Consider the following 24768-nt stretch of genomic DNA (forward strand, 5'->3'; position numbering starts at 1 on the left):
AAAATTCTAACTGAACTCCGTCCTGACCCGCATTTACAGGGTCACTACAAAAAGACAGCTCCTTGTCTGACGGCTCTCCCAATTAAAGACTCCTTTATTGTGCAGGTCCTTGTTTAAATCGTTCTCCTGTACTGTATTCATCAGCAAATACTAGGAAAAATCAGACTGAGAAACTTCAAGTTTATCACTATTATGAAATCGAGACAAATCTCATTGCCATCGCTAACGGCGTTATTTAACCAAGCTCTTCTGCAGCTACATGTACGCATTGCGGGCCTACTTTTTTCCCCCAACACTTTTGTGCAATACTAGTTGTTTATTTCAATGATAGCCAATGCCAAAAGCTCAAGTAGTATTTCAAAAATGTTAAATATTTGGATGGTGAGGAGTTGACGCAATACTCGTCAACACCTTACTATCCCAGTCTCCTAACTCTCTCTCTCCCGCTCTATACAGGGGTTGAGAGGGTCCGAGATGGGCATGCTCGGAACGTCGCCATTTTTCACCCTAAAGGGAAAAAGATATATGTATGGTAGAACGATACTCGAAAGTTTGAAGCGTGTGCGCCTAGTGACCATCAGTAATTACAAGTAGGAACACCAGACTGACAACCTTCAACAAACTTAAGGTTACTTCCCACCTTCGCGGGTGCCCTTCGGGAAAAAAATCGTACGCGCGCCAGTTTCAATAAAACCCCAACAAACTATATATCATAAGAAAGCTTAATAAATGTACTTTACGAAAAAAATACAATTTCAGCAATGCTTTCTTTTAGGAAGTGTCAGGAGGTGGTAAGGCGTGAAACGACCGACGCTTCTTCTATTGAATTTATCGGCTATCGGATTCCGCAGTACGAGCAAAATGGCTGCACAGTCTTATTCACAGGGCATCAATCAACAAAAGTGTGTCGGGCTTTCTCGATATTCTGATTGGTTGTCTAGATATCCACATCTAAAGTTGGAGTAGCTAAAAATATGCGAGACGTGTTGCGTAAATGGACGCCACGGGAAAAATGTGTTAAATATCAAAATTTCCCGACACACTTTGGTTTGTCATTATCTCTGGAATGTTCTGTCGAAATTTCACGAAAATCCGTCAAATCTGCATACCCTATAAATTCGGTCAAAGTGGATGTATTCCGCCAAAAATCAAATGCGAGATTTTAGCTTGTAAAGGTTCGTAAACAACTCGCGCCACGCCCGGAGATTATCACGCCTAATAAAACCGCAAACCAATGGAACAACAGGACCTCCTAGTGTCTATGACAATAGATCGAGATTTCCCGGGAAAAGCATCGCATTGCAACATGTGTTTTTTTTTTTTTTTTATCCCGCTCAGTGGAGTTCAATTTAGGACGGCGACGTAATATAATGGGCAGAGACGCCAAAGGCAAAGGCAAAGGAAAAACCCGTGCCAGAAATGTTTAAGGCGGAAAATGTGCCGCTGAAAAACAAGACGTTAAGGAATCGACGGACAGCTTAAGAAATACCCTTAATGCTGAAATGAGTTTCCTTGGATAGGTTTCATTTTCTTCATCGCTTCCGCCAGATTCCGACGAAGAATCTTGTTCGCAGCCTGCACTGACGTTGATTTTAAAGCTACTTGTTCCAAGGATATTTGAACGCTCCGGATCTTCAGCAGATGCCGAGATTGTCGAAGGCGTTTGGCCAAACCAAGAGCCTTTGTCGCTTTCGGCAAGCTTGTTTTTTTTTTTTCTTTCCTTGACAATATGGAGCTTTTTCTTTCTACTTTGAGCCGGTTTTTTTCGTTTTCTTTACCTAAGGACTTTTTTCTGCTTTCGATTTTTCCATAGGAGTTAGCGAAAAGAGCTTTCACGTGGGAATTTTTGTCAAGTGCGTGATGTAAATAAATGACATGAAATACGAGCGATGAGCGTTTGCCGCGAAAATTCCCCCAGGGTTCTCGCCCGTTGACAAGATTATGACACCTTCCTAGTTTATTGACTTTATTTGAAAATATGTTTTTTCTAAATAACTCAGCCGCTTTTCGAGATTTTTAATGTTTTTCCTTTGGAAACGCTAGATAAAATGACGAACGTAAATTTTGTCCAATAAAAGAAAAAACGATTTTTTTGGCCTGTGAAGGTGGGAAGTAACCTTAACTTAGCGGCCAAAACAGTAATCGTTAGCCAGCGCTATTCAAATCATGTGATCTATAATGAAAAACAGGTTATTTCTACTTTCTTGCTAGAAAGAGTTCAGATCACTCGCTCGAATAACCAATATTTCACGTATGAACTACTCCATTTATAGTAAGCAGTTGACATTTATTTGTTATTGGTTAGTTATGTGTGGTAAGGGTTACATTTTCTCGAGTGTTTCAGACTTTTCCAACATTCTCGACCTTGGTACATGCTCATTACAATTGGCTTTTAATTTGGACCAATACGACAATACAACATTTCTTACTCTGTTCACGTCTGTTTCGTGCGCTGAGCATGTCATGTGAAATGCTTTTCAAGAAAACGCTAATTTAGTTATGTAAATGAACTAATGTTATCAGAAATAGATATAAACTTAACAAGCCTACATGCAAATGATAAGGTTTGTATACTGAAGGACGTTCGCGCTAATTGTTTCTGCGCATCCTTACTGCGCACACAAATTCACACGCCACTTCACGCATGAGAGCGCGCACTAAGGGTGCGTTTCTTTAAGAAAATCCAAGATTTGATTCTTAAATCCGAAGAATCCGTAAACGGATTTTGCGTTTCTTTACTAAACAGATTAATCCAAGATCTCTCGGATCATGGTGCGTCAAAGGAACCGAAGAATCCACTCCCAGAGTTGGTAACATTTGGAATTATTTACGCAACAGACCAGTTCTACAAATTTTACCTCCGTTGATTTACCTTCGATGTTTTTAACTATAAACCCCTGTAGACCATGTTCAATTATGTGCGCCAATTTTTCAAAATCAAACTTGTTTTCCACACGCTTTATATCTGAAACGAAGTCGGTGATCCCCAATTTTTTTGCTTTTCTGGCACAAGTAGTATCTGACTGCAGTAAAAATTTTAAAAAAAAGCTATTGACTGGAACATAAAGTAAAAACGAAAGGAATTCTGGTAGTTGTAGTCAAATGACGACAACGTACAAACTGTGCTATTACCATCTTTTTGAGCCTTTATTAAGGACAATTTATTTCCATATAACCTAGTCATTTTAGTTACTTCAGTTGATCAGTTACACCAGTGATGACGTTACCAGGTCACGCCCATGGTCATGTGACTAATTCCGAAAAAAATATAAAGGCTCCCTTTACTTTTTAACAAACTGACGTCAGTATTTCATGCGTCTGTCCTGTTATTGATCATGAATTTTGTCATAACATTGTGATATAAATGATACCGTGCAATCAGTCGACCTTATCGCCTGAAGAAGACTAGCAGTAAGCAGTCGAAACGTCGCGATCTACATCTCAAGTGACTACATCGTGAGACAAACGATAATACACTTTATTATTGCATCCACCACGATGAATAACAAGAACCTTTTCCTCGACATACTTTGACAATGTTATGACGAAATTCATTGTCAATAACAGGACAGACGTATTAAAAACTGACATCAACTTGTCAGTTAACGATAACAAATTGTCAAATTGTCCGCTATCGCTGGTTGACGCATCGCATAAATTATATATTCAGGTGTCTGTCCGCTTATTGACAATAAAAATTGGCCAATGAGCGCGTGAGAATTTCTGCAGTTATCGTAAAAATCCTGATTTCGCTTTGCATATATTTTTTTGTTTCATTTCTAAAAGGTCAGACTCACGGCAGATTCAAAATATTGAAAAACTTCGTAATTTTCTGAAAAAGACAGGATTTCACGAAAGGAATGCATAGGTATGTTTCGTGCTACTCAGGCTTACTACTGCTCTCGTGCTATGATCAAAGTTTTACCCCTTGAATTTTTAGGTGTATCACATAGGATTCCACGAATGATAAACCCACCGTTTACCGTTTGCAAATATCTGAATTAGTTCCGGATATATAGGTTTGAAAAATGTGTAAACTATTGAAATAAAATGACGTACACTCAACACAATATTACATCGGTCAATTTGCAGCAGAGACCATTGAAACTTAGTAGGTTAATAGGTCTACAGGTAACACACCTGCGGCTATAACAAATTCTGTCGCCATGACAACTCACTCTTTTCCCGCCAACCTGATTTCACTATTTTAGTGAAAAAGGCCACGAACTCGTCCTAGCATAACTATATGATTGCTTTTTTTAGAGTAGAGTGGAGTGGAGGGTGCGCACTCGGGAAAACTGCCATGTGTTCTGCCAGCAAACCGTCAAGATCCGCGCTGCCTGTTTTTCGCGTTTCTCCGAGGAAATGTTGGAAGAAATGTTAGGAGCCATATGGCTCCTGGTATAAATTTTATTTTAAACTTTCTAATGGTGTTTTGGGTGTGGCTGTTCAAACGAGGGTTTGATTAACTTTGGGTTAGAGAAGCTCCGGATGTTAAGAGTCACTGACTGGAAATATCGAGAATGGCTGGCCAGGTTAGAAAAATCGAAAATCCTGAAACTTTGCCTGAAGAACGCTTTTAGGGAGCTACTTTCGAAAATATTATTCCGATTTCCTTAGAATTTAAAGTATTCGAGAAATTCGCAAAAAACGGAAATATAGCTTTTTGCCTCATTAAATATGCAAAAAATATCTGGAAAATTGACAAAGTTCCCGGTATTCGTATTGAAACAATTTACAAAACTAGAACTCGGGGTAAACTTAGCATAAGAGCTTTACCTTTCTTTTATCTCACAATAGGAAGTTTCAAAATTTTCAAGCATTTTGAAGGATTCCGTCGACCGTCGAAGAATTGCGTTTTCAAGCCCCTGTGAAAACGGCAAAAATTGCGTAGTTTTACGGGCTTAAAACGCATCTTGGTATGTCCGATATGGAACTAAAACAAGTACTGTGCAAAAGAGTGTCGCTTCTACTATAATAACATGGAAAAAAAATTTCTGGGCAATCGAGGTTCACACAGGTAAAATGCAAAAGTTCACGACAGTTTCTTCTCAAATTTGCATGATGCGGTATGTTGAAAGAACTCTATTGTCGAGCACCCTAGTCTGTTTTTTTCCATTTGTGGGCCTTGCTATGTGGGAAATATACAAAAAGATAGTTGATCCATGTCGTTATTACAACATTGCTTCATTATTTCACGCAAGATATCTATAGAAAAAATCTATAGGAAAAGCCCAAAATATAAGTTCAAAGTTACCTAGATTAAACACGCTACATGTATTACGTGACTGGCGTCACGTAAGAGATATTTTCAGTTAGCTCCAATTTGAATTACTAGATTATTGAGGTTTAGACACTTGCTTATAATAGAAGCATATAGGGGTTTGTCTTTCCCGTCTATACACACTCGATTAGTCTGCAAATATTCGAAAGGAGACTGGTCTTTTAAAGTATTTTTTAACCATTGTGTGTCGATTTTGATCTTGATGGAAAACGGATTAATTAGATGCACTAAATGAAACGAAGAAGTTTTATTAACGTGATCCAGCCAGACCAAGGAAGCAGGTTTTCTTGATAAATAGGGTAAGACTGTTTGATGTCTATCCCGCGATCTGACCTCGGTTGGTTGAACGAGCGGTGCCGGCGCAAGTTTGTAGAGGGGTCTAGGAGCATCCTCGGAAATGGTATTTTTGACATTCTCCATGGTGTAGGTTTTAAGAAAATCAACCTAGTGGGTGAACTATAAAATGACAGGTACTTTTAGTGCATTTGCAGCAATATATTCTGAAGGTATTGTGAGCTTGATACATCTTTCTCAGCCCTCCATGATATATCACGGCCTTAGCACTGACTGACCTGCGCTTTTACACAAGCCACCCCATGTGTGGGAAGGAAGTGCACGCTGCGGAAAGGTTAAAACTATGTAAACATGAAAAACCTTCCTACAGATTTGGTACGAGGTTTTCGTTTTCTTTGTTCTTCTTTAGTTCTTCATTTGTACCTCATTCTAAAACAAAATAAACTGTCATCGTGGTAAAAAGTGGAGGGAAGGGTGCGGGGCTTGAGCCCTACCCCAGCTCCGCCGTCCCTGGTTAGGGGTGGCGAATGGTCCTTTAAAAACTCTGGGTCTCGCACAATTTTAGTCGAATTTCACGGGTCTCGCGGTCTCGTTTTTTAGCATTTATGTGCGTCTCGCAGTCCCAATTTTTACACGAAGCTCTCTCGGAGTTTCGACTTTTTGCAATTGCAAGGTTAAGGGTTTCGAAGCTCCGATTCGTTTGTTTGTTTTAATAAGTGACCTCTTCTCGTCACTTGATATTGAATTTCAATAAAGCTACTTTCAAATTTCCGAGAAAATGTTAATGCTAACTTCTGCCAAATTGTCTGAATTCCACAAAAGGCTGCAAAACTTACCGCAACGTCATTTTAAAAAACAGTTATTTTGTTCTAGGATATCCTAACGTAGTGTGCTATAGTCGAATTTCTAGTTCCAGCTTGTTCGCAAAGGCTGGCTAAAAGGCTAAATGGAGATTTATTTTACCCGGTAAAATAAATGGTTTTTATGGTGCTTGTTTTGACTCCGTTCTCACTTCCGCCTAAGGGGCTTCCGGGACTACGCACGGTTTTGACGTCACATGCCTCGATGCGCTTTCTCTCCCTTCACGTCGATTGAAGAAAGCATCGTGCTAGAATTTCATCCCCTCCTCCACCCCGTCTCCTCCGGTACATAGTCAGTCTTATTCTGGGCCTCGCCAGCGGTTTTCACCCTCGCCTTTGCTGGGAACGAGGTCGTTTAAAGGGTTAGCTCTTCCTTAGGGATGACTGATTGGCAAATAAATGCTGTACACTTTATTGATTTAATAAACGGCCACTCACGCGGCCAAAAGTTTGCCAATCAAGGTGTGATCCTTTTTACCCACTTCCTCCGTTCTCATCAAAAAGCCACACACATTCCACGATAGCTCATGATGAAACCCACGAAGTCGAAGAACTTATCTGTTGTTCCCTGTGGAACTGTGTAAAGGCACAAGTATTTACGACAAAAGGTACCTTTGTAAGACTTCTGTACAACCTCATTTTCGCTCATTCTTATAGCTCTCAACTAAATCTGGAGCTTGAATTTTAAGAGTCTGAGCCCCTCTCGCTCGCTTTCGGTTTCGCAATCTAAAAAGTCAATATGCCTCGAGCTCGCAAAGAATAGCGCTGGTCTCGCCGTCTCGTGCAGTCTGGCATTTACTATTCACCGCCCCTCTGGTTCAGTTCGGCACGTGCATAACAAAAGCATGCCGTTTGAAGCCAAGTCGCGCTGAACGGAACGGCATTAGGCCTGCCGTGCTATACGTAGTCGCGCCGAATTTAATTCAGCCTGCCGAACTGAGTGCATGCATGGTTTCAAACGTCGTGCTACTGCCGCGCTTGAGTCGAAGTTCTCGGTATTCGCATTGAAACAATTTACAAGACTAGAACACCGGATAAACTAAGCATATTAAAAGCCTTATATTAAATTAAATTTTGAGAGGTTCCGTGGACTGTCGAAGAATTCAAGCCCCTATGGAAACAGAAAAAATTGCGTAATTTTACGGGCTTAAAAGGCGTTTTAGTTTAACCAATATATATAATCAGTATTTGGAACAAAAAATCTGGGCAGTAAGAACGCGCGCCAGCAAACACAAACGTTTTTTAGGCTAGGTGAACTTTTTTGCATAATTGAAAAGTCTCTTCATAGAGTGACTACTCGATATATTTCTAACAGTGTTTTTTTTTTGTCGTTGTTGGTGTCTTCAATCACTTAGCCTTAATAGTTTCCAAATAATAAAGAAAGAGGAAAAATCGATGGTTAAACTGACAACCGTTTACATAACACATTATCCCCTGTCATATTTTTCGGCTCAATCCCCATAAAAGATACCGCAAAAGCTCTCGCGGTGGACCTTTTGAAGATTAACCCCTAAAATGTACGACGAGCACCCCCGTTATTTTTATGTGAGTCTCCGCCCCCCCCCCCCCCCCTTCCCGGAGGAATGAATAAAGTTTGCATGTCGGGTAGCGCGACTTGACTTCGGCGTGCTCTTACGTACCGTGCTCAACTGAATTCATAGCCTGCATCAGCTGCCGTTGCTAATATTTGTAGCATTTAAAATGGCCTTCAGCAAAGCAAGTGTCTTCCGATCTTCTGCGCGACTGATTGAACTCGACGTTTGGAATCACCGCTGTTCTCTTCTCATTGCCACTGCCGGGACAAATTTATTTGAGGTTGGCACGGCAGAAACGCAACGTTTGGACTACGCCGAATTCCAACCGAGGTCAGATCGCGGGGTCGATTTCAAACAATCTTACTCTATTTTCAAGAAAACTTGCTTCCTTGGTCTGGCTGGATCACGTTAATAAAACCTCTTCGTTTCATTTCGTGTATTCAGGACGTAACATGGTCGATCAAAGTCGATCATCGAAAACGTAGTCGATAAGTCGATAGTACTCGATGTTTGTCAATAATTGTCAATCGACAAGTTAAGTTTGTCGATAAAAGTCGATAATCACAAGGTTTTCAACTGATTATCGATTTTATCGACAAAAATGCAGACAAATGTTTCTATCAGCTACAAAATTCAAGTGACCAAACCAGTAATAGCTCCAATGACTTTTTTTATGCCGAATGTAAACAGCTCTAAAGTAAATCTGTATGACAATAAACTTAAATAAAACCTGAACAACCAAGTGGTCTGTTATTCATTACAGAATAGAATGTTTAAATTACCTCGAGAAATGATCGATTAACAGTTTCAGCTGAACTAAATCGCGATCTATAACATAACTCGAACCAGCCTACTTCCCAGAGTCTCTCTAGGCGGGGGGAGATGAGAGATCCTGGGAACTCGAAGTCGTGTTTCTTCGGGTGGACAGAACGGGCCAAAGTTTAGACTAGATGCGGGAAAAAATCGAGGCCAGCAAAGTAATTAAGAAGTAACTTAAAGTAAATTGACATTTTATTTCATCAGTGTTTTTATTCAGTTCAACATTTGACAAATACAAGCTGCTACGATTCTCCTCCCTCTCCGCTAGGTTTGCTGTATTCGCTGGGTTTGTATGCCCCTTGCTTCTCCTTGCACCTGTGACTGTTGCACCAGTCCGCAACCTACGTATGTCTACGCCGTACAACGTTTTTTGTATTTCCGACACTTGTCGATTGAAATCGATCAAAATCGATCAAAATCGATCAAAATCAATCATAATCGAACAAAGTCGATAATCACAATAAATTGTGTGATCGACTTTTATCGATTTCCGATATTTGTCGATTAATTAGTATCGACAACGATCGACAATGATCGATTTTTATCGACTATCGAAATAATCGACATGTTACGTCCTGGTGTACTTCGTTTTCCATCAAGATCAAAATCGACACACATGCTAAAATTTACTTTAAAAGACCAGTCTCCTTTCGAATATTTGCAGACTAATCGAGTTTATATAAACGGGAAAGACAAATCCTGCTATGTCTCTATTATAAGCAAGTGTCTAAACCTCAATAATCTGGTAATTCCAATTGGAGCTAACTGAAAATAAATATTACGTGACGCCAGTTACGTAATACATGTAGCGTGTTTAGTCTATGTGACTTTGAACTTATATTTTGGGCTTTTTCTGTAGTTTTATGTACCTTGCGTGAAATAATGAAACATTGTTGTAATAACGACATGGATCAACTCTCTTTTTGTCTATTTCCCACAAAGCATGGCCCAGAAATGGAGAAAAACTGAAGAGTGCTCAACAATAGAGTTCTTTGAAAATACCGCATTATGCAAATTTGAGAAGAAACTGTCGCGAACTTTTGCATTTTACCTGTGTGAACCTCGATTGCCCAGAAATTTTTTTCCATATTATTATAGTAGAAGCGACACTCTTTTGCACAGTACTTGTTTTAGTTCCATATCGGACATACCAAGATGCGTTTTAAGCCCGTAAAACTACGCAATTTTTGCCGTTTTCACAGGGGCTTGAAAACGCAATTCTTCGACGGTCGACGGAATCCTTCAAAATGCTTGAAAATTTTGAAACTTCCTATTGTTAGATGAAAGAAAGGTAAAGCTCTTATGCTAAGTTTACCCCGAGTTCTAGTTTTGTAAATTGTTTCAATGCGAATACCGAGAACTTTGTCAATTTTCCAGATATTTTTTGCATATTTAATGAGGCAAAAAGCTATATTTCCGTTTTTTGCGTATTTCTCGAATACTTTAAATTCTAAGGAAATCGGAATAATATTTTCGAAAGTAGCTCCCTAAAAGCGTTCTTCAGGCAAAGTTTCAGGATTTTCGATTTTTCTAACCTGGCCAGCCATTCTCGATATTTCCGGTCAGTGACTCTTAAGTTTCTTAACCGTAGGTTTGTAAACCCACGGGTATAACTGTGTCGCTCAAAGCAAAGTCAGCCACAACCTCGTTCTCAGGGCTTTTGGATTGGTTACTTAACCTCGGGATAAGGGAGTTTTTGTTGGTTGGAAACACCTAAATGGCTTCCCTTGAAGTCTGTATAGGTAATCACGTTATTTTGAGTGCAATATGGAATAAATAAACACGACTAAATTTTCCACCTGTTAGGGGGCGAGTGCAATTTGCAGTCTTTGAAAAATTTACAAGTGCCTATTTATTTCAAATTACACGAGAATGTATGTATATCTTATTTATAATGATCATGCACTTAGCTATACAAGCACTAAGCTTAGCTAGTTTACAGGCATGCCACTGAAACAAAGGAAACAAATATTTCAAATAAACGTAACATAGTTAAAAATCCCAACTGGCAGGAGGCAGACCAGTTGGCTATTAACAAAGCGTGAACCACCGAGAAACAAATCCCGCTAGTGGCAGGGTGGAGGCCTTGAACCCGGGACCTTTGGATTACAACACCAGCGCCACTCGGCCACGCTGCCTTCGCGTGGAATAAGAAAACATACTATTTAAGGTCTTTGTCTACAGTTTTGGTTTACTTGGGCGGGTTGCAGTGTGTCTGGTATACCAAAAATCTTTAAAAATTTTCGGAAATATTCGCAAAACTTACAACAATGTTCACACTTAGGCCAGATTCAGGTGATCTTCGGCAATCTTCCGAAGGGTTCGGGTGATTGTAAGAGGTACTAATGTTCAGGTGATATTCATTGATTTTCGGAAGGATTTCAGGTAATCATCGAAAGTGCTCGGCTAATTACCTTTGGCTATCTTCGGAAGGCTTCGGGTGAACATCGACAACCTTTCAATTACCTCAGAAGACGGTCGGCAGTCTCCGCACTAACTTCAGGTAATTTGCAGCGATGTTTTTCAAGTTTGCACTCTTGTTTAATTTCAAATTTGCACTGGTGTAACATGAGACTGCACTCCGGTTTAGCTAATCAGAATCGAGTTTTTTTTTTTTCAGTGTTTTATTAACACTGAAAGACAACCTCGCCATTTTGCCTCTATTTTCCTTCAGTTCACGCGAGGTTAGCGTTAACTTGCCTTCGAACAACGCAGCGGCGGGTAAAATTTAACCGGAGCACAAGTCAATTTAACCCGAGGTCAGGATCTAACTCTTTTCGGCACAAGCGGATGTGCAGACAGTCTGTGAGAGCAAGCCTCTGGGTTATGCAGCACGCTCACGCTGCTCGCAAATTTTTAATTCCGGCCGTAGCTACTTTTTCGGACAAATAGAATTACAAGCTTACGAGAGCTACTACACTTCTTACTTCAGTTTCGTCTTCTTCAATAATTGAGATGAAAACACAGAGCAGGCGAAATTCGCGATGAACGAAAATCAGGGTTCCGTGATCATGCTGCTTAGGCCCAGTTCAGACGCCGAACTTTTCATGAGCCGAACCTAATACGTTGAATGAAGTACATAAAAAGTTCGGCGTCTGAATCAGTTAAGAACGGCTATTTGAATTTGGAACGGCTCAGCCGTTCTTCCCGCCTAGCTCAGCCGGGAATTTCGGCTTTGGAACGGCTTTGATTCAGACGTCGAACTTTTCATGTGCCGGACCAGGAGGGAGAGGTCAACTTCGCTTGCGTTGGCATGCGATTGCGCGCCCGATGATCTTGGCCATTATGACGTCACTCGTGAAGTTTCAATGGCCGCTAAAGAATGACACCAGACAAGTTTTTCATCCGATGATTGCTCAAGGAATTTGAAAGAAAGCGATCAACAGACCACAGGAATAAGATAACCTGTTAATATTGTGTCCAAAAATACTTTGGTGTTCAAAAACTAGAAGTCAGAAGGCACAAAAACATGCAAAATTTCGAGATCGCTCAATTAAAAACGCGATTGAAAAGTGGAGCTTTGCACCCGTTTCTTGGGCGATATCTGGAGAACCCAACAATGAACAACACGAAACGTTCGAACAGTGATGAAAACGAATCATTTAACATGTGCATAAAAATGATCAGTGGGTTTAAACCCATTATTTTGTAGACGATAGCGTGGAGGACCCGCTGATCGATACTCGAAACCCTCGGAAATATGAGAAAATGCTCCCTTGCAAAGGCATTTGAACTATCAAGTCATATGCTGGGTTGGAAAGTAAATAATGTACCAAGGAATTACTTTTCTGCGCTAAATTATCCACAAAACCGTCAAAGATAACATTTTCTTCTGCGAGGCCAACCAGCTCCGAGCAGACGTGTGGATATTTCAGATGGTAAAATGATATAAAATCATTCTACAGGAGACCTAGATGAAACGGATGATATTCAGAATAACACGGACCAGACCTCTTGCCAGAAAGGTGCTTCATTTCATGTCAAAATGTTCGTCAAATATGAGATCAGAGAATGATCTGTTTCCTCGGGCGTCCGCATGCAGTGCAAAGCTGTTTCTTCTTCTGAACTTCTGACAAGAGAGGTATCCTAAACTGGTGCTTTGGGTTCTATTTATTTTTCATTTCTCAGTATAGACTGTAAAAGACAACTGCGTAGGATGTCATATAGAAAGACCTAAAAAATACAGAATCTGGTTCCAAGCAGCAAGTGAATTAAAGTGGAAAGGATATATGAACAGGGATACTTCCTATGCTAAGTCACTAGCAATAAGAGTTAACATAACAAGGAGAAACTTGTTAAGCCAAAACGACTTTTTGCCAAAACAAAGAGTTCACTAGAAGGTTATGACAAAGCTAGAAAGATCAATATCAGGTGATCTCTTATTATAACCAAACCCCTTGTTTTCTAATAGTATCTGTCTTGACAAACTGTAATAGCTTTACTACCTCTAAGTTTGAAATGATAATCAATTCTTTTCTTTATACTTTCTGCTTTTAATTTTCATCATAAATCTTATGTGAACAAAGACAGCTCTAACAATTATTTTGCACTAAGCTTAAACTGAACTACAAAGAAATATTCTCAAGAAGAGTGTCACAGAGAGGTTGTACTTGTAAACATGAATGTCAAGCCTGATTTCTCCCCAGCTCCTTCCATCCCAGGTTCCCTGTTGCTTTTTGCATTGATGAGTTTATTTTTGGCTTCAAGAGAATGATATGTGTACATTTCCAGCAAATAAAACAAAGGATTGGGTTTTAAATGTTTAATTGACAGTACATTGACAATAAATAGATAGCTTTCCATGGTGGTTGCATGTACTGCCAGAAATGGGACCTGCTTGAATGGTCTTTCAAAGGTAGTGGAGGATGGTATGGTAACTTAAGGTTTAAAAAGATCAAAATAATAAGACTCCTCATAATATTCACCAGTCAAAAATTGCAGTAAATGTTTATATGACCTCCCTTCCCTCTTTGGTTTTCATATCGCCCCTAACTCTTTTCAACAGAAAATCTAAACTAAAAGACAAATTTCCTAATGAGATCCAGCACCAAGAACTCGAGTGTGTATTTTCCATTAAAAAATGCAATTCTCACAATTAAATGATCCAACCCCCATCCACCTTTTAAGTCCCGTCCAAGCAGATACAATGCGGTCATGTACATGGAGCTAATATCATAATTTATAAAGCATTAAATAGCTCATTTCCAGTATCCATGTATTGAACTGAGGTCTTCAGATTTTCACATAAAGAATTTTTTTCAGCACCCTCACCTGCACAAAAAAGAAAAATAAAATTTTCTGAAGCATGTCAAACAAACTACAACAATCACTCTGCATAAAGCATTTTTGGATCCTTACTTAAAGAAAAGTTACAATATTGTTTAGGAATTAAAATAAATCAGACTTCAAATACCTAAATTGTTGATCAGTGCCAATTTTGTAAACATAATAAGATTCAGCAACAGGAACACAAGGTGACCGAGTTTGGTACTCAAGTTTTGCTATATAAGCATACATAATTGCAGCCGACAGTGAGGCCCCTTATTCGATCTTAGGTAACCAAGAAAGCCCTCGCCCCAGTGACCCTAAACGAGCTAACTTTCACTGTTTTGTTGAGAAAGTGAAACACAAGCCAACCTTAGCAACATAACCAAGGTAATCCTGGTAGACATGATAACTTTTTTTTGCCAAAATACTATGACGGGCCTACCTGGGGCAACTCGTGGTATGAAGAAATAAAAATTAACTCACAAAACCCCACAGTGATCAAATGACTGAAAGGAAGCCAAAGGAAGAAGGATAACTGAGCATTGGAGTATAAAAAAAGGCTTAAGTAATCCTGGAAGGACCACTTCATGTCATATATTAAACACTCGATAAAGTTGCCTCAGAAGGGTCTGATGGGGTTGCCTTCAGTACCCGAGACCATATAAATGGGGCCTTGTACTCTCTCCTCTGCTGAGACTCCCTATGGGAAATTGAATATACTCCAAACTACCAGCCTGTGGTCAAAGCAGCACAAAAGTGGCCTATGAAGAAGAGAAAAGTCTTACAACACTAGACTGCAAACCATGGGTAAAATGTAGACTGCAGGCTTTTTAGGAATATCACATCCCCATTTTCATTTATAAAGAGATCGAGCTAACCATACACCGGCTAACCTGTGCCGTATATTTCAGGCTAAACGGAGCACAAGCTCTATATAAAGGAAATGGGAATACAATATTCTTAAAAAGTCTGCAGTCTGCATGTTATCCTCTGTCTGCATTTTAACCACCGTTGTGCAGTAGGCAGGCTTTGTCTTATTTAAATAATTACGCTTAAGTTCTTGTTTGTAAAAGTTCTCATTTCCTTCATTGTGGATAATATTTTTGTTTGCTAGGCCCATTCCAGAATATGTGAAAAGGTTTCAGTTTTGTGAAAGAACACTCCAAGCACGAGATCGCAGATATTTCATACTCAAATGGACTGATCATTTTTACTGCTAATTCCTCAAAATCATCTTCAGATACAATGTTCTCCTATACATATAAGCTATTCTGTGACCAAGTTACACGTTTCTTTACGTTACCGATCACGTAAAAAGGGCAATTTTACAGGGCGAATAGTCAAAATTTTGCCCCACATATTTCCAACCGAGAGCGATGACTGTAACACTTTAAATACACTTTCTGCAAGATTTTTCGGTTATAATTAAAATCTACTTACCTCTAAAGAAAGAAAAATGATAATCACTCCTTGAAATCCAAATACAATACCATTTGAAGCTGGAATGATTGGAGAAATCTGCCTCAAAAAGTTGTATCAGCGAGAGGCGACGACGCCATTTTCGAGAATTTTGAGCATTTGCGCGCTTCTTTCGCCGTGACGTCATAATGGCCATGATCATAGGGTCAGTCAAATCTGACGTGTTCACCTCTCCCTCCTGTGCCGGACCTACTGCATACACCTTGCCTGAAAACCGCTGACCTTTCGATGTGTTGGTTCGGTGAATTAAGGTCGACGTCTGAATCAACAAGCGTACTTTTGACAATTTGGGTCGGTCCAAATTCGAATTAAGTTCGGCTCACGAAAAGTTCGGCGTCTGAACTGGGCCTTAGTTTACCAAATGATTTGCCGGGGACGTTGATGTAAATTTAATTTGTCCAAATGTTTGCGGCTTTTTGGACTGATGAATGGACTATGACTAGGCCTAGGTCACCTCTTTGCAGGAACCAGATCCTTCATACTAGCATTAAAACTATAGGTTTATCTATACTATAATGCCGGTGTGTTTTTGTAATACTCAAACAAAAATAATCATATTTTGGGGAATTCATTATTGAACTTTGTTTACGACATTTGTCCAACGTTGATCTTAGTGGCCATCTTAGGGGAGGTGTTACGGTTTACCGTGCCAGTGTGCACATCTGTGTTCACAATCGTCATTTATACATGTCAGTTGTGAAATCACTCATATGTCGAGGCTCTCAAAACACGGTATGTGCTTGCTTAATTGCAAACCAATCAAGCAGGATGGCTGGTTTTAATATAGCACATGGTTCTTTTTTATCACTTTTAAGCCATGGTTATCCGTAAGGATTTTTCTGCAAGGATGTTTGGCTAGCAGTGTTCATGATGAGGTTGCTGCGCACAAAATGTATCAGCCTTAAAATCGAAAGATGTCCGTTTTCCTAGTTGTAGAGAAAACCAGGTGAAATGGGTATTACACCAGTACCAAGAAATTAAAACTGCAGTAGAAAGTGGCTGCCAAGGTGCCCTTCAGGCGAGTAAGGCCGACGGTGCAATTCACTCCGCAGGAACTTTTTTTCTTCACTTCTCCTTTGCCCGATTTTTTTTCAGTCACCCTCCCTTGAATAATTTTTATTTGTTGTTTTTTGTTTTTCCCCCACATCCCCACCCCGCTCCATCACTTTTCTAATGGTCCGTCCCTAAGTAAGCTTCCTCAAAATACCGACGTGTGTGCAGCGAAAAAAACAATAATAATAATAATGGTATTTCAATCCTCCGTAGGAAAAAAGATGGCGGCTGTACATTTACCACAATACCATGCGAGTCTAATACAGCGCATAAAGTACAAGGAAAGCCATGTTTTTGCAGTATTTGTCCATGTGCTATCGACATTGTGTACGCAGGGTTTGAAGGTTTTAGAATGTTCCTGTACGTTTTTATGAGCGTTGTTTAAGTTTCCGTACGCTAAGAGTTACGGGTAAATGAACCAATCGCCATCCTTTTTTCTACGGCGGATTACATCGTCACAAAAACAATGCAGTTAAATATCTGTAGTCTAAACTACGCCTAATAGAGACTGAGACAGAAACGCTTTAAATTTCCGCTAACGAGGATATACTTAGGGACAGGAGGTATTGTAACATTAATTAAGATTAATGGCGGGATACATGTGTGAAATCGAAAAAACTTGTATCATATGTCAAGTTCTAATTGCTCAACATTTCTGCTAATACTGACTGACTGACTAAATGACCGACCGACCGACCCACCGAGAGAGTTATTTCTTCCCCAACTAAAATTTCCACCACAAAAGTGTACGCCAAGTATCAGAGCTCTAAAACAAGGCCCACGCGCTGCAAAAGCAAGATCATATCTATACTGCTGCAATATTTGTCAGCTCAACTTTTTTCACTTTTTACTGAGTATTGAGAGGATGAATCGTAAGAGAGCTAATCCTCCACATAGGCTGTATTCCCCAGCTAATCCGTATTTACACACGAGCTAAAACTACGAACACCTTGCGCCTCTACACTAAGCTTTAAATCCTAGTCTGCGCGGCTGGCGGGATTTCGCTCGCAACTGCAATTCGTAACCTCTTATTCGCAACTCCTTAATTTAAAAAGCACTCATGTTTACGCTTTGCTTCATTAGTCTCATTGGCTTACTGCAGAAGTAAGCCCCTTCCCAAAAACACTTATTATATGTCAATTTTGGTCATCCTAAAATCGTTTTCAAACAACTGCCTGGGGGTAGAGTGATGCCTCAAAATAATATACTAAAACTTCATTGTTGCTGAGTGGAGCAAACGTCATTAATTTTATTTCTCTGTTTTGAAGGACTGTGCCAATTATTACTTTTGACCAGCACTGAAATAGTTAGTTTACGGCAATGTGATCTTGACACACATCTTAATGTTAGTAGCCACTACATTAAAGTAATAACAGTAGCTGCAACTCAGCAGGACGTTTATTTCAGCCGTAGACCAGTAGCTTTGTCCAAGCTTGCACTCCTCTCTGACAGTGAATCCAAACCACTCTTACATGCACGTCACAGTCACTGGCCGTCACGTGACATCTTGTTCAAAATATGCTAATGAGGCTCGGGATTCTTTTGACTCAGTCAAGGCACGTGATTCATGAATGAATACACTGAATTCAACTCCCTGAGAAACAAACATTTGTAGCTAATTGTACTTTATAGGCAACCAGTGTAATTGGTACACGATATAACTTTGTACATGTCACATGCAAACATTTAGGTAAACATGAATAATGTTAATATTTCCATACTTGTACATGTAACTGGTATGTCTTTGCCCCATCTAAAATTCTACTGAAAATTCTCAATACTGTTACTAATTTTATTTATTGAAAGAGCTCGTAAGCATGCATTATTAACTAAGTATATTAGTGTGCATCATAATCCAATGGTGCACATTCATGGTGTGAGCAAAGTTCGCTTCACCATTTCCACTGGCACTGTTATAAAACAATTGATTCTTGCTTTTAGCTGAACACATCACGTTATGATGCACTTGGGATTAAGATTGCAAGGGTTTTTGTCGACTGTGCCTTGATTAACTCTTGCGCTTCTTTTGAGCTCTCCAAACTTCTTGCCGATGACCGGTGATTGTTGCGTTTCCAAATTTCTCCGGCGTAGTCTGGGCGGAAAAAATTTGATATGTTTTCAGAGTGAAAATACCGTCTTGGACTTTTTCCGGCGTAGTGTGGACGGGGCCTCTGCAAGTAGTAGTAGTCTCAAAACAAAAGCTTTTTCATCAACTCCTTAATATTGCATTGTAGTTCTGATAATCATTATTATCATATGGCAAGGTAGTCTTGAGGTAAATCCGAGCGTTCTAATTGGTTCTTTCTTTGTCGGGATTTCGCCATACGGACCGTTTTCATGGAAACTGTCATAAGCTGTGTATTTTTTGTTTTCGAAATCCGGCAAATTCAAAACAAGCATGACCCGAGTGCCATATAATAAACTACTTACTAACCTAGCCAGCTCGAGCCGTACTGGGAAATATTGGCCCTCGGTCGTTTTTGAACGGACCTCGTCGTACTGCCACGACCTCGGGACAATATTTCCCAGTACGGCCCTCGCGCTCGGTTAGTAAGAGGTTATTATTTTTTCTCGAGCATCTGAGCGGGCCGGAATAATAAATCCTCGAATTTGATTGGTAAATGATACGCACGTGACCGGTCCAGCTTTTTACGATACGGCCCACGGGCCGGATTTTTCACCCGCTACCTAAATTTCGCTCCTAAAAGTTAGCGGTAACCGTCAATCTTTTGCCTTTTTGACAATTAGTCAACGAAAGTTTATCTGCAAGGAAAGTCACTGTAAGTAAATTCAATTGAGTGTTTTGAAGTTGTGAGAGTTTGCTTGGTTGTCTGTAGCTTGGCGCTGTAATGGCGCGTAATCCTGTGTTTCTCTCGCCGTAAAATCTGAGTCAATTTCAGTCGAGTTTACCTCTCTGATCGTTGCTGTATTTAGGAGAATTTCTGTGGAATACACTTAACGAATTTCCTCGCTTTGTGCTATTCAATTTACGGTAGAAGAGTCTGATTTCAAGTGATTTAAAAAGCAAAGACTGAGAGAAATTGTTTTTGTAGTAAAATTTCAAACTTCGCACGAAATTTAACACCGCAAAAACAGCTTTGGATAACTTAACGGGTGAAATAAATGCAACTAACATAAGGTAGTTAGAAAAAAATATGTTCTTTAATACATCCTTCTTTGTCTACTGTCTGAGTTACTTGCTCGCTGCCAAGATTTTTTACAAATCGTTAGCAGACGGCGCGCAAGCCGATTCAATGACAAGAGCTGCGTAAACAAACCCATTGTAATCTGTAAAACCAATTTACTCCAGGAAGAAAAAAAAACCTGTTATTTGCCGGCTCAGGGTCGGTCCGTATAGTGAAAAACTGTGACCTCAGGCTTGAAAATGCTACCCGAGGCCTGCGGCCTCGGGCAGCATTCTCAAGACCTCGGTCACAGTTTTTCACTATACGGACCTCCCAGCCGGCAAATAACATAATATTTATGTTATGCGCCAACATACCTGGCTAGCTGCTGCCCTTGTGAACGCAACATTTGCTGTGGTGGTTATGGCTTTCAATGAGTCTCCAGTACCAAAGATAATCTGAATAACATATTAAATAATTTTAAGTTAAATTGGGGCATCTATAAACTAAGTCAGTCTGAGCCAACTTTCAGTTTTTCATAAGAGAAACTTCCAGTAGTAACTCAATCACACTATTCTATTAAGAGTAAAACCCAGAACTCAGTTTCCCATTGATTTATTGAAGTTAATCAGTAACAGACTGAGCAGATAACAACTTCGTACATATACCTTTGACCGTTCCTTGATACTTGCACTTATTTTCATGTTTGTGGATCTAACTGATGGATTATCTTCGACAATTGTGACTCTCTCGAGCAGGGCCCTAATGTAGTGTAAAATGTAATGTAAATCATATTATAGTGGTCATGCACTTAGCTATACAAGCCCTAAGCTTAACTAGTTTACAGGCATGCCACTGAAACAAAGGAAACAAATATTTCAAATAAACGTAACATAGTTAAAAATCCCAACTGGCTGGAGGAAGACCAGTTGGCTATTTACAAAGCGTGACCGAGGATTTGAACTCGGGACTACCGAGAAACAAATCCCGCCAGTGGCAGGGTGGAGGGACCTTCAGATTACAACACCAGCGCCCTAGACCACTCGGCCACGTTGCCTCCTAAAAAAGAAACCTAAAATTTAGATGAGCACAGTACAGTGTATAGGTACATTGACTTAAAATCACTATTGCACTGCATGTTATTTTTTTCATGAACTCACAGTGTACGTGGTACATGTATACACTACCTAGCACCACATACCTAGCCCGTTCTTGTTCTTTCTCACCACCAACTGTTTTCAAAATGCCACTGAAATCTCTTACTGCTGACTGGCAAGCAAATAACTCTTTCCCTGTAGTTTTTAACAGTTCAAACATCAATCACACTCCAATTCATATCTAAGTTTGCATATGAGCCAAGTGGCCTACCAGGCCGGAGCTTATCCCGGTTTCCATTGCATGAAGCGACTAGGAGTATTTCTACTCCCCCCTGGATGTTAGTCCATCGCAGGGCTACCCCCAGCATTAAATGTGCCAGTACCCATTTATACTACTGGGTGGAGAGAGGCACTGTGAAAGTAAAGTGTCTTTCCCAAGAACACAACAGAATGTCCCAGGCCAGGGCTCGAACCTGGACCGCTTGATCCAAAGTCGAGCGCACTACGCGCCTCCACTCCACTGAATTCATAACTAGTCTAGGAATAACTGATCCTAACTTGATAATAAGTTACGAGGAACTTTCCAACTCTTCTAAAGTAAGGTTACTGTCTACAAAATACTTGTCAGGTGCCTTCAATAAAAAACTTTCTTTATGCACTACTTTCAAAACATAACACAATGGAAAACTACCTTCTTTCTGTTTTGGTTTTGGTATTACTAGCCCCAGTACACTGATCATTGTTGATAGCTAAACAGACTGGACTTAATATCACTCACTAGATGATAGAATAGCTAACAAAGTGCGCAAGGCTTTTGCAATAAATATGCGAGTGCCATCAGAGGCATTTTGACTTTTCAAATTATGAGACCGAGACTTCAAAGTGTTTTGAGTGCGAGCGCGAGACGTTCAGACTCTTAAAATTCGAGCCCCAGATTTAGCTGAGAGCTAGAATGAGTTTGTAGAGCCTTTTAGCCCCGCAGCTTCTTCAAGCCGGCTGAAACTGGAAATTCGATTATAACACACTACGTTATGATATCCTAGATCAAAATAACTGCTTTTCTGGCGCGAATCGGACGTTGCGGTAGGTTTTGTAGCTTTTTGTGGGATTCAGACAATTTAGGAGAAGTTGCTTCATTGAAATTTTAAGAATTATGGTCGTTTCGCCCCAACTCAAAGTCGATTCGCCCCGACCAAACGTTAGTTCGAACAAGTGACGAGAAGAAGTCAATTATAAAAACAGATAAACGAAAGAATCGGGACTTTGAAACCCTTAGCCTTACGAAAAATCGAGACTCCGAGACAGCTTCGTATAAAAATCGTGAAATTCGACTAAAATTTTGCGAGACTCAGAATTTTTGAAGGATCATTCGCCACCCCTCGTATTGAGTGAGACGTGACCACCTAAAGTATGCGATGTTGTGTTACACTTAAGGCCGTTGAGAATTTGAGAGCTCTACAAGGTATTGTATGGAGTTTAAAATAACGATGGATAAAAACGCGCAACAAATTAAAATGTTACCTTCCTTTGAATAAAAAAAAAAAGAACTATACTCACTTTTAACTAAAAAACACTGCGACAATATGGGAAAACTTAAAACCATTTGGTTTAAAAACAACTACGACGTTTCGACGTTCGCTTAACGTCATTATCAAGTCAACTGAGTGAATAAAATGGGTACAAATGTAACTATAAACTAAGAATTCCTAAGAGACACGAATGCCAAGGAAACAATGATAAAAAATTGATAAAAAGTGCTATATAATATAAAATATTTGCATGCAAAGAGTCACGTGCCACCACAGTTACCTTATTTAATTATTACTATTTTTTATTTTTTTATGGGTGGACGCCTCGCATGGGTCCGAGTGTCCCGTTCGCGCCCTCTCGTTTTGGGCTTTATTGATTAATTGATTGATTTATATTCTTATTTAGTCTGTATATATATAGTCTTTACCCACTAAAGTTTTATAAAGTTTTATAAACAAAACGTTAGGCACAAATTGAGCCTTCCTGTGTATTCAACACAGGACTCAATTCCTTAAGGTGGTTCGATACAGTTTTTTTCTCGACCATACCTAGCATTTTCAATTGACGTTTTACCAACCTTCCCTTACTCTGATCGATATAGAAATTACACTAGTTTTTAGAAAAAGATTGAAGTTTGGTTGAATGTGTAGTTGTAAGGTAATCGATATTTCCATGGAAACGATAAATCAAAAATATGAAAATCGGTAAAGCATGAATATTGTTCGAACCAGATCTGTTATAGAAAATCTGATGCCGATTTCTGAAATTACCATGTAAGGCAAGGGGAATATGCAAGAATAATGTTCGAATAAATCGCGAAAACATTTCAAACCCTGCTTTTTGTTTAATGAACTTAAATGGACTGAAAGAAGAGCGCTATTTTAATGAAATTGCTCCAAAAGACACCAAAATGTGTCTTGAAGTTTTGTTTTGAAGCCATGAAAGTTTTGCTGGTTTGTATTTTCTTGATCTCTAGAACGAGACTTTTTCTCGACATCATTTCTACAATAAATTGAGAACAATTTTCGATTTTAAGCGCTTTTTCGAAAGTCTCAAAAACGGCTCGATAGAAAACGTTAACCATGTATGCCTGATAATGTTAACAATTTTATTCCAAAGTTTCATTAGCACTGATACACTGGAACTTGTTTAAATTTGTCGATAAAGTATGCGCTCGAACCCACGAAAAAGTTGCAGTGTTTTATAGTTAAATTGTTAAGAAAATCTCTTCTTCTACACTCACTTTGCCTGGTTTCTGTTGCCCATTTCCCTCGTTAAATGCCTTGTAGAGCGCTCAAATTCTCAACGGCCTGAAGTGTAACACAACACCGCAATGCGATCCGGCGCTTGTGCTCCAACGTGAGCCTGCTCGCAGGCTAATCGATTTCTTGAATTGTGAGTTTGGGATGCCTGTGGTGCAATAGTTAGGAAAATTCAGGCTGTGGCTTGGGTAATTGCGATAACAGCTCCCGAAAAAATCGTAAAGAATTGGTTCATGCTTAGCGTGCGTATATCGAGTTACGGATGCAAGTGGGAAGTTTGGAGAGCACGAAACAAGCGTAAGAGTGGCTCAAGGCGATAGCCGAGAGCAACGCTAGCTTCTTGAGTGCTCTCCAAACTTCCCAAGTTCATCCATAACTTGATATACGCACAGCTAAAAGCATGAACCAATATCGTTTATAACTTGGCCATAACAACCTGGGCGCTAAAACGGCGTTGACAAAACCTCGATCGGACCGGATCACGGATCGGACCACGGATCGGATCAAGGAAAAAAATTCAAAATTCAAAATTTTGTTGAGTAAATTACACTAGAGTGACTACTGTAAGCAGAACGTTTTATTTAATCCAGGTGTGATATTCCTTTATTCTTTCATAATATCAAGCCAACTAGGAGCTGGTCACAGATGAATTTTTTTCAGGCTGTTGGGTTTTGATTGCGATGATCAATCATGTCTTCATATCTTTCTCCGCAGTTCAACTATATGATATTTCGTATATTCACTTGCACTCTTCACCATCTACGGGTATATTACGAACTCACAATGTGACCAACTCCCAGTTGGCTTGATACCTCAGTCGGTAGAGCACTGCACCGGTATCGCAGAGGTCATGGGTTCGAGTCCCGTTCAGGCCTGAATTTTTTCTCAGGCTTTAATTTCACGACTGCTTAAGTTGTGTGTACAAATGGGCAAAGGTAACCGTGAAAAGGGCTATTGCGATGATCAATCATGTCTTCATATCTTTCTCCACAGTTCAGATAAATGATATTTCGTATATTCACTTGCATCAAAGGTAAACTGTCATAAAACGAGTCAGCATGGTAATAATAGGACGAACGTATGAATCGAAACACAAAAACTAGACACTAAAAAAATTAAACACGTGATGATTTTAAACAATTTCCGTTTTTGAGACAAGTCT

The 24768-nt window shown here is 39.7% G+C and overlaps 1 protein-coding gene across 4 annotated transcripts in view; it reads right to left on the minus strand.

Annotated features, from left to right (window-relative positions):
• Positions 1-17810: 17810 nt before the first annotated feature.
• Positions 17811-24768, minus strand: part of LOC145482696 (UPF0415 protein C7orf25 homolog) — a 19067-nt gene continuing 12109 nt past the window's right edge. For 2 of the 4 annotated variants that reach the window (XM_081461336.1, XM_081461339.1), the window contains exons 8-11: positions 20919-21009; positions 20386-20479; positions 20095-20175; positions 17811-18207 (exon numbers count right to left, since the gene is read on the minus strand). In XM_081461336.1, coding sequence (XP_081317462.1) covers positions 18088-18207; positions 20095-20175; positions 20386-20479; positions 20919-21009 — 386 coding nt within the window. In that variant the 3' untranslated portion in view covers positions 17811-18087. The other 2 variants (XM_081461337.1, XM_081461338.1) reach the window with 2 other exon arrangements.

Source organism: Orbicella franksi, chromosome 3 (genome assembly GCF_964199315.1).
Source record: "Orbicella franksi chromosome 3, jaOrbFran1.1, whole genome shotgun sequence".
In the NCBI taxonomy this organism is placed as follows: domain Eukaryota; kingdom Metazoa; phylum Cnidaria; class Anthozoa; order Scleractinia; family Merulinidae; genus Orbicella; species Orbicella franksi.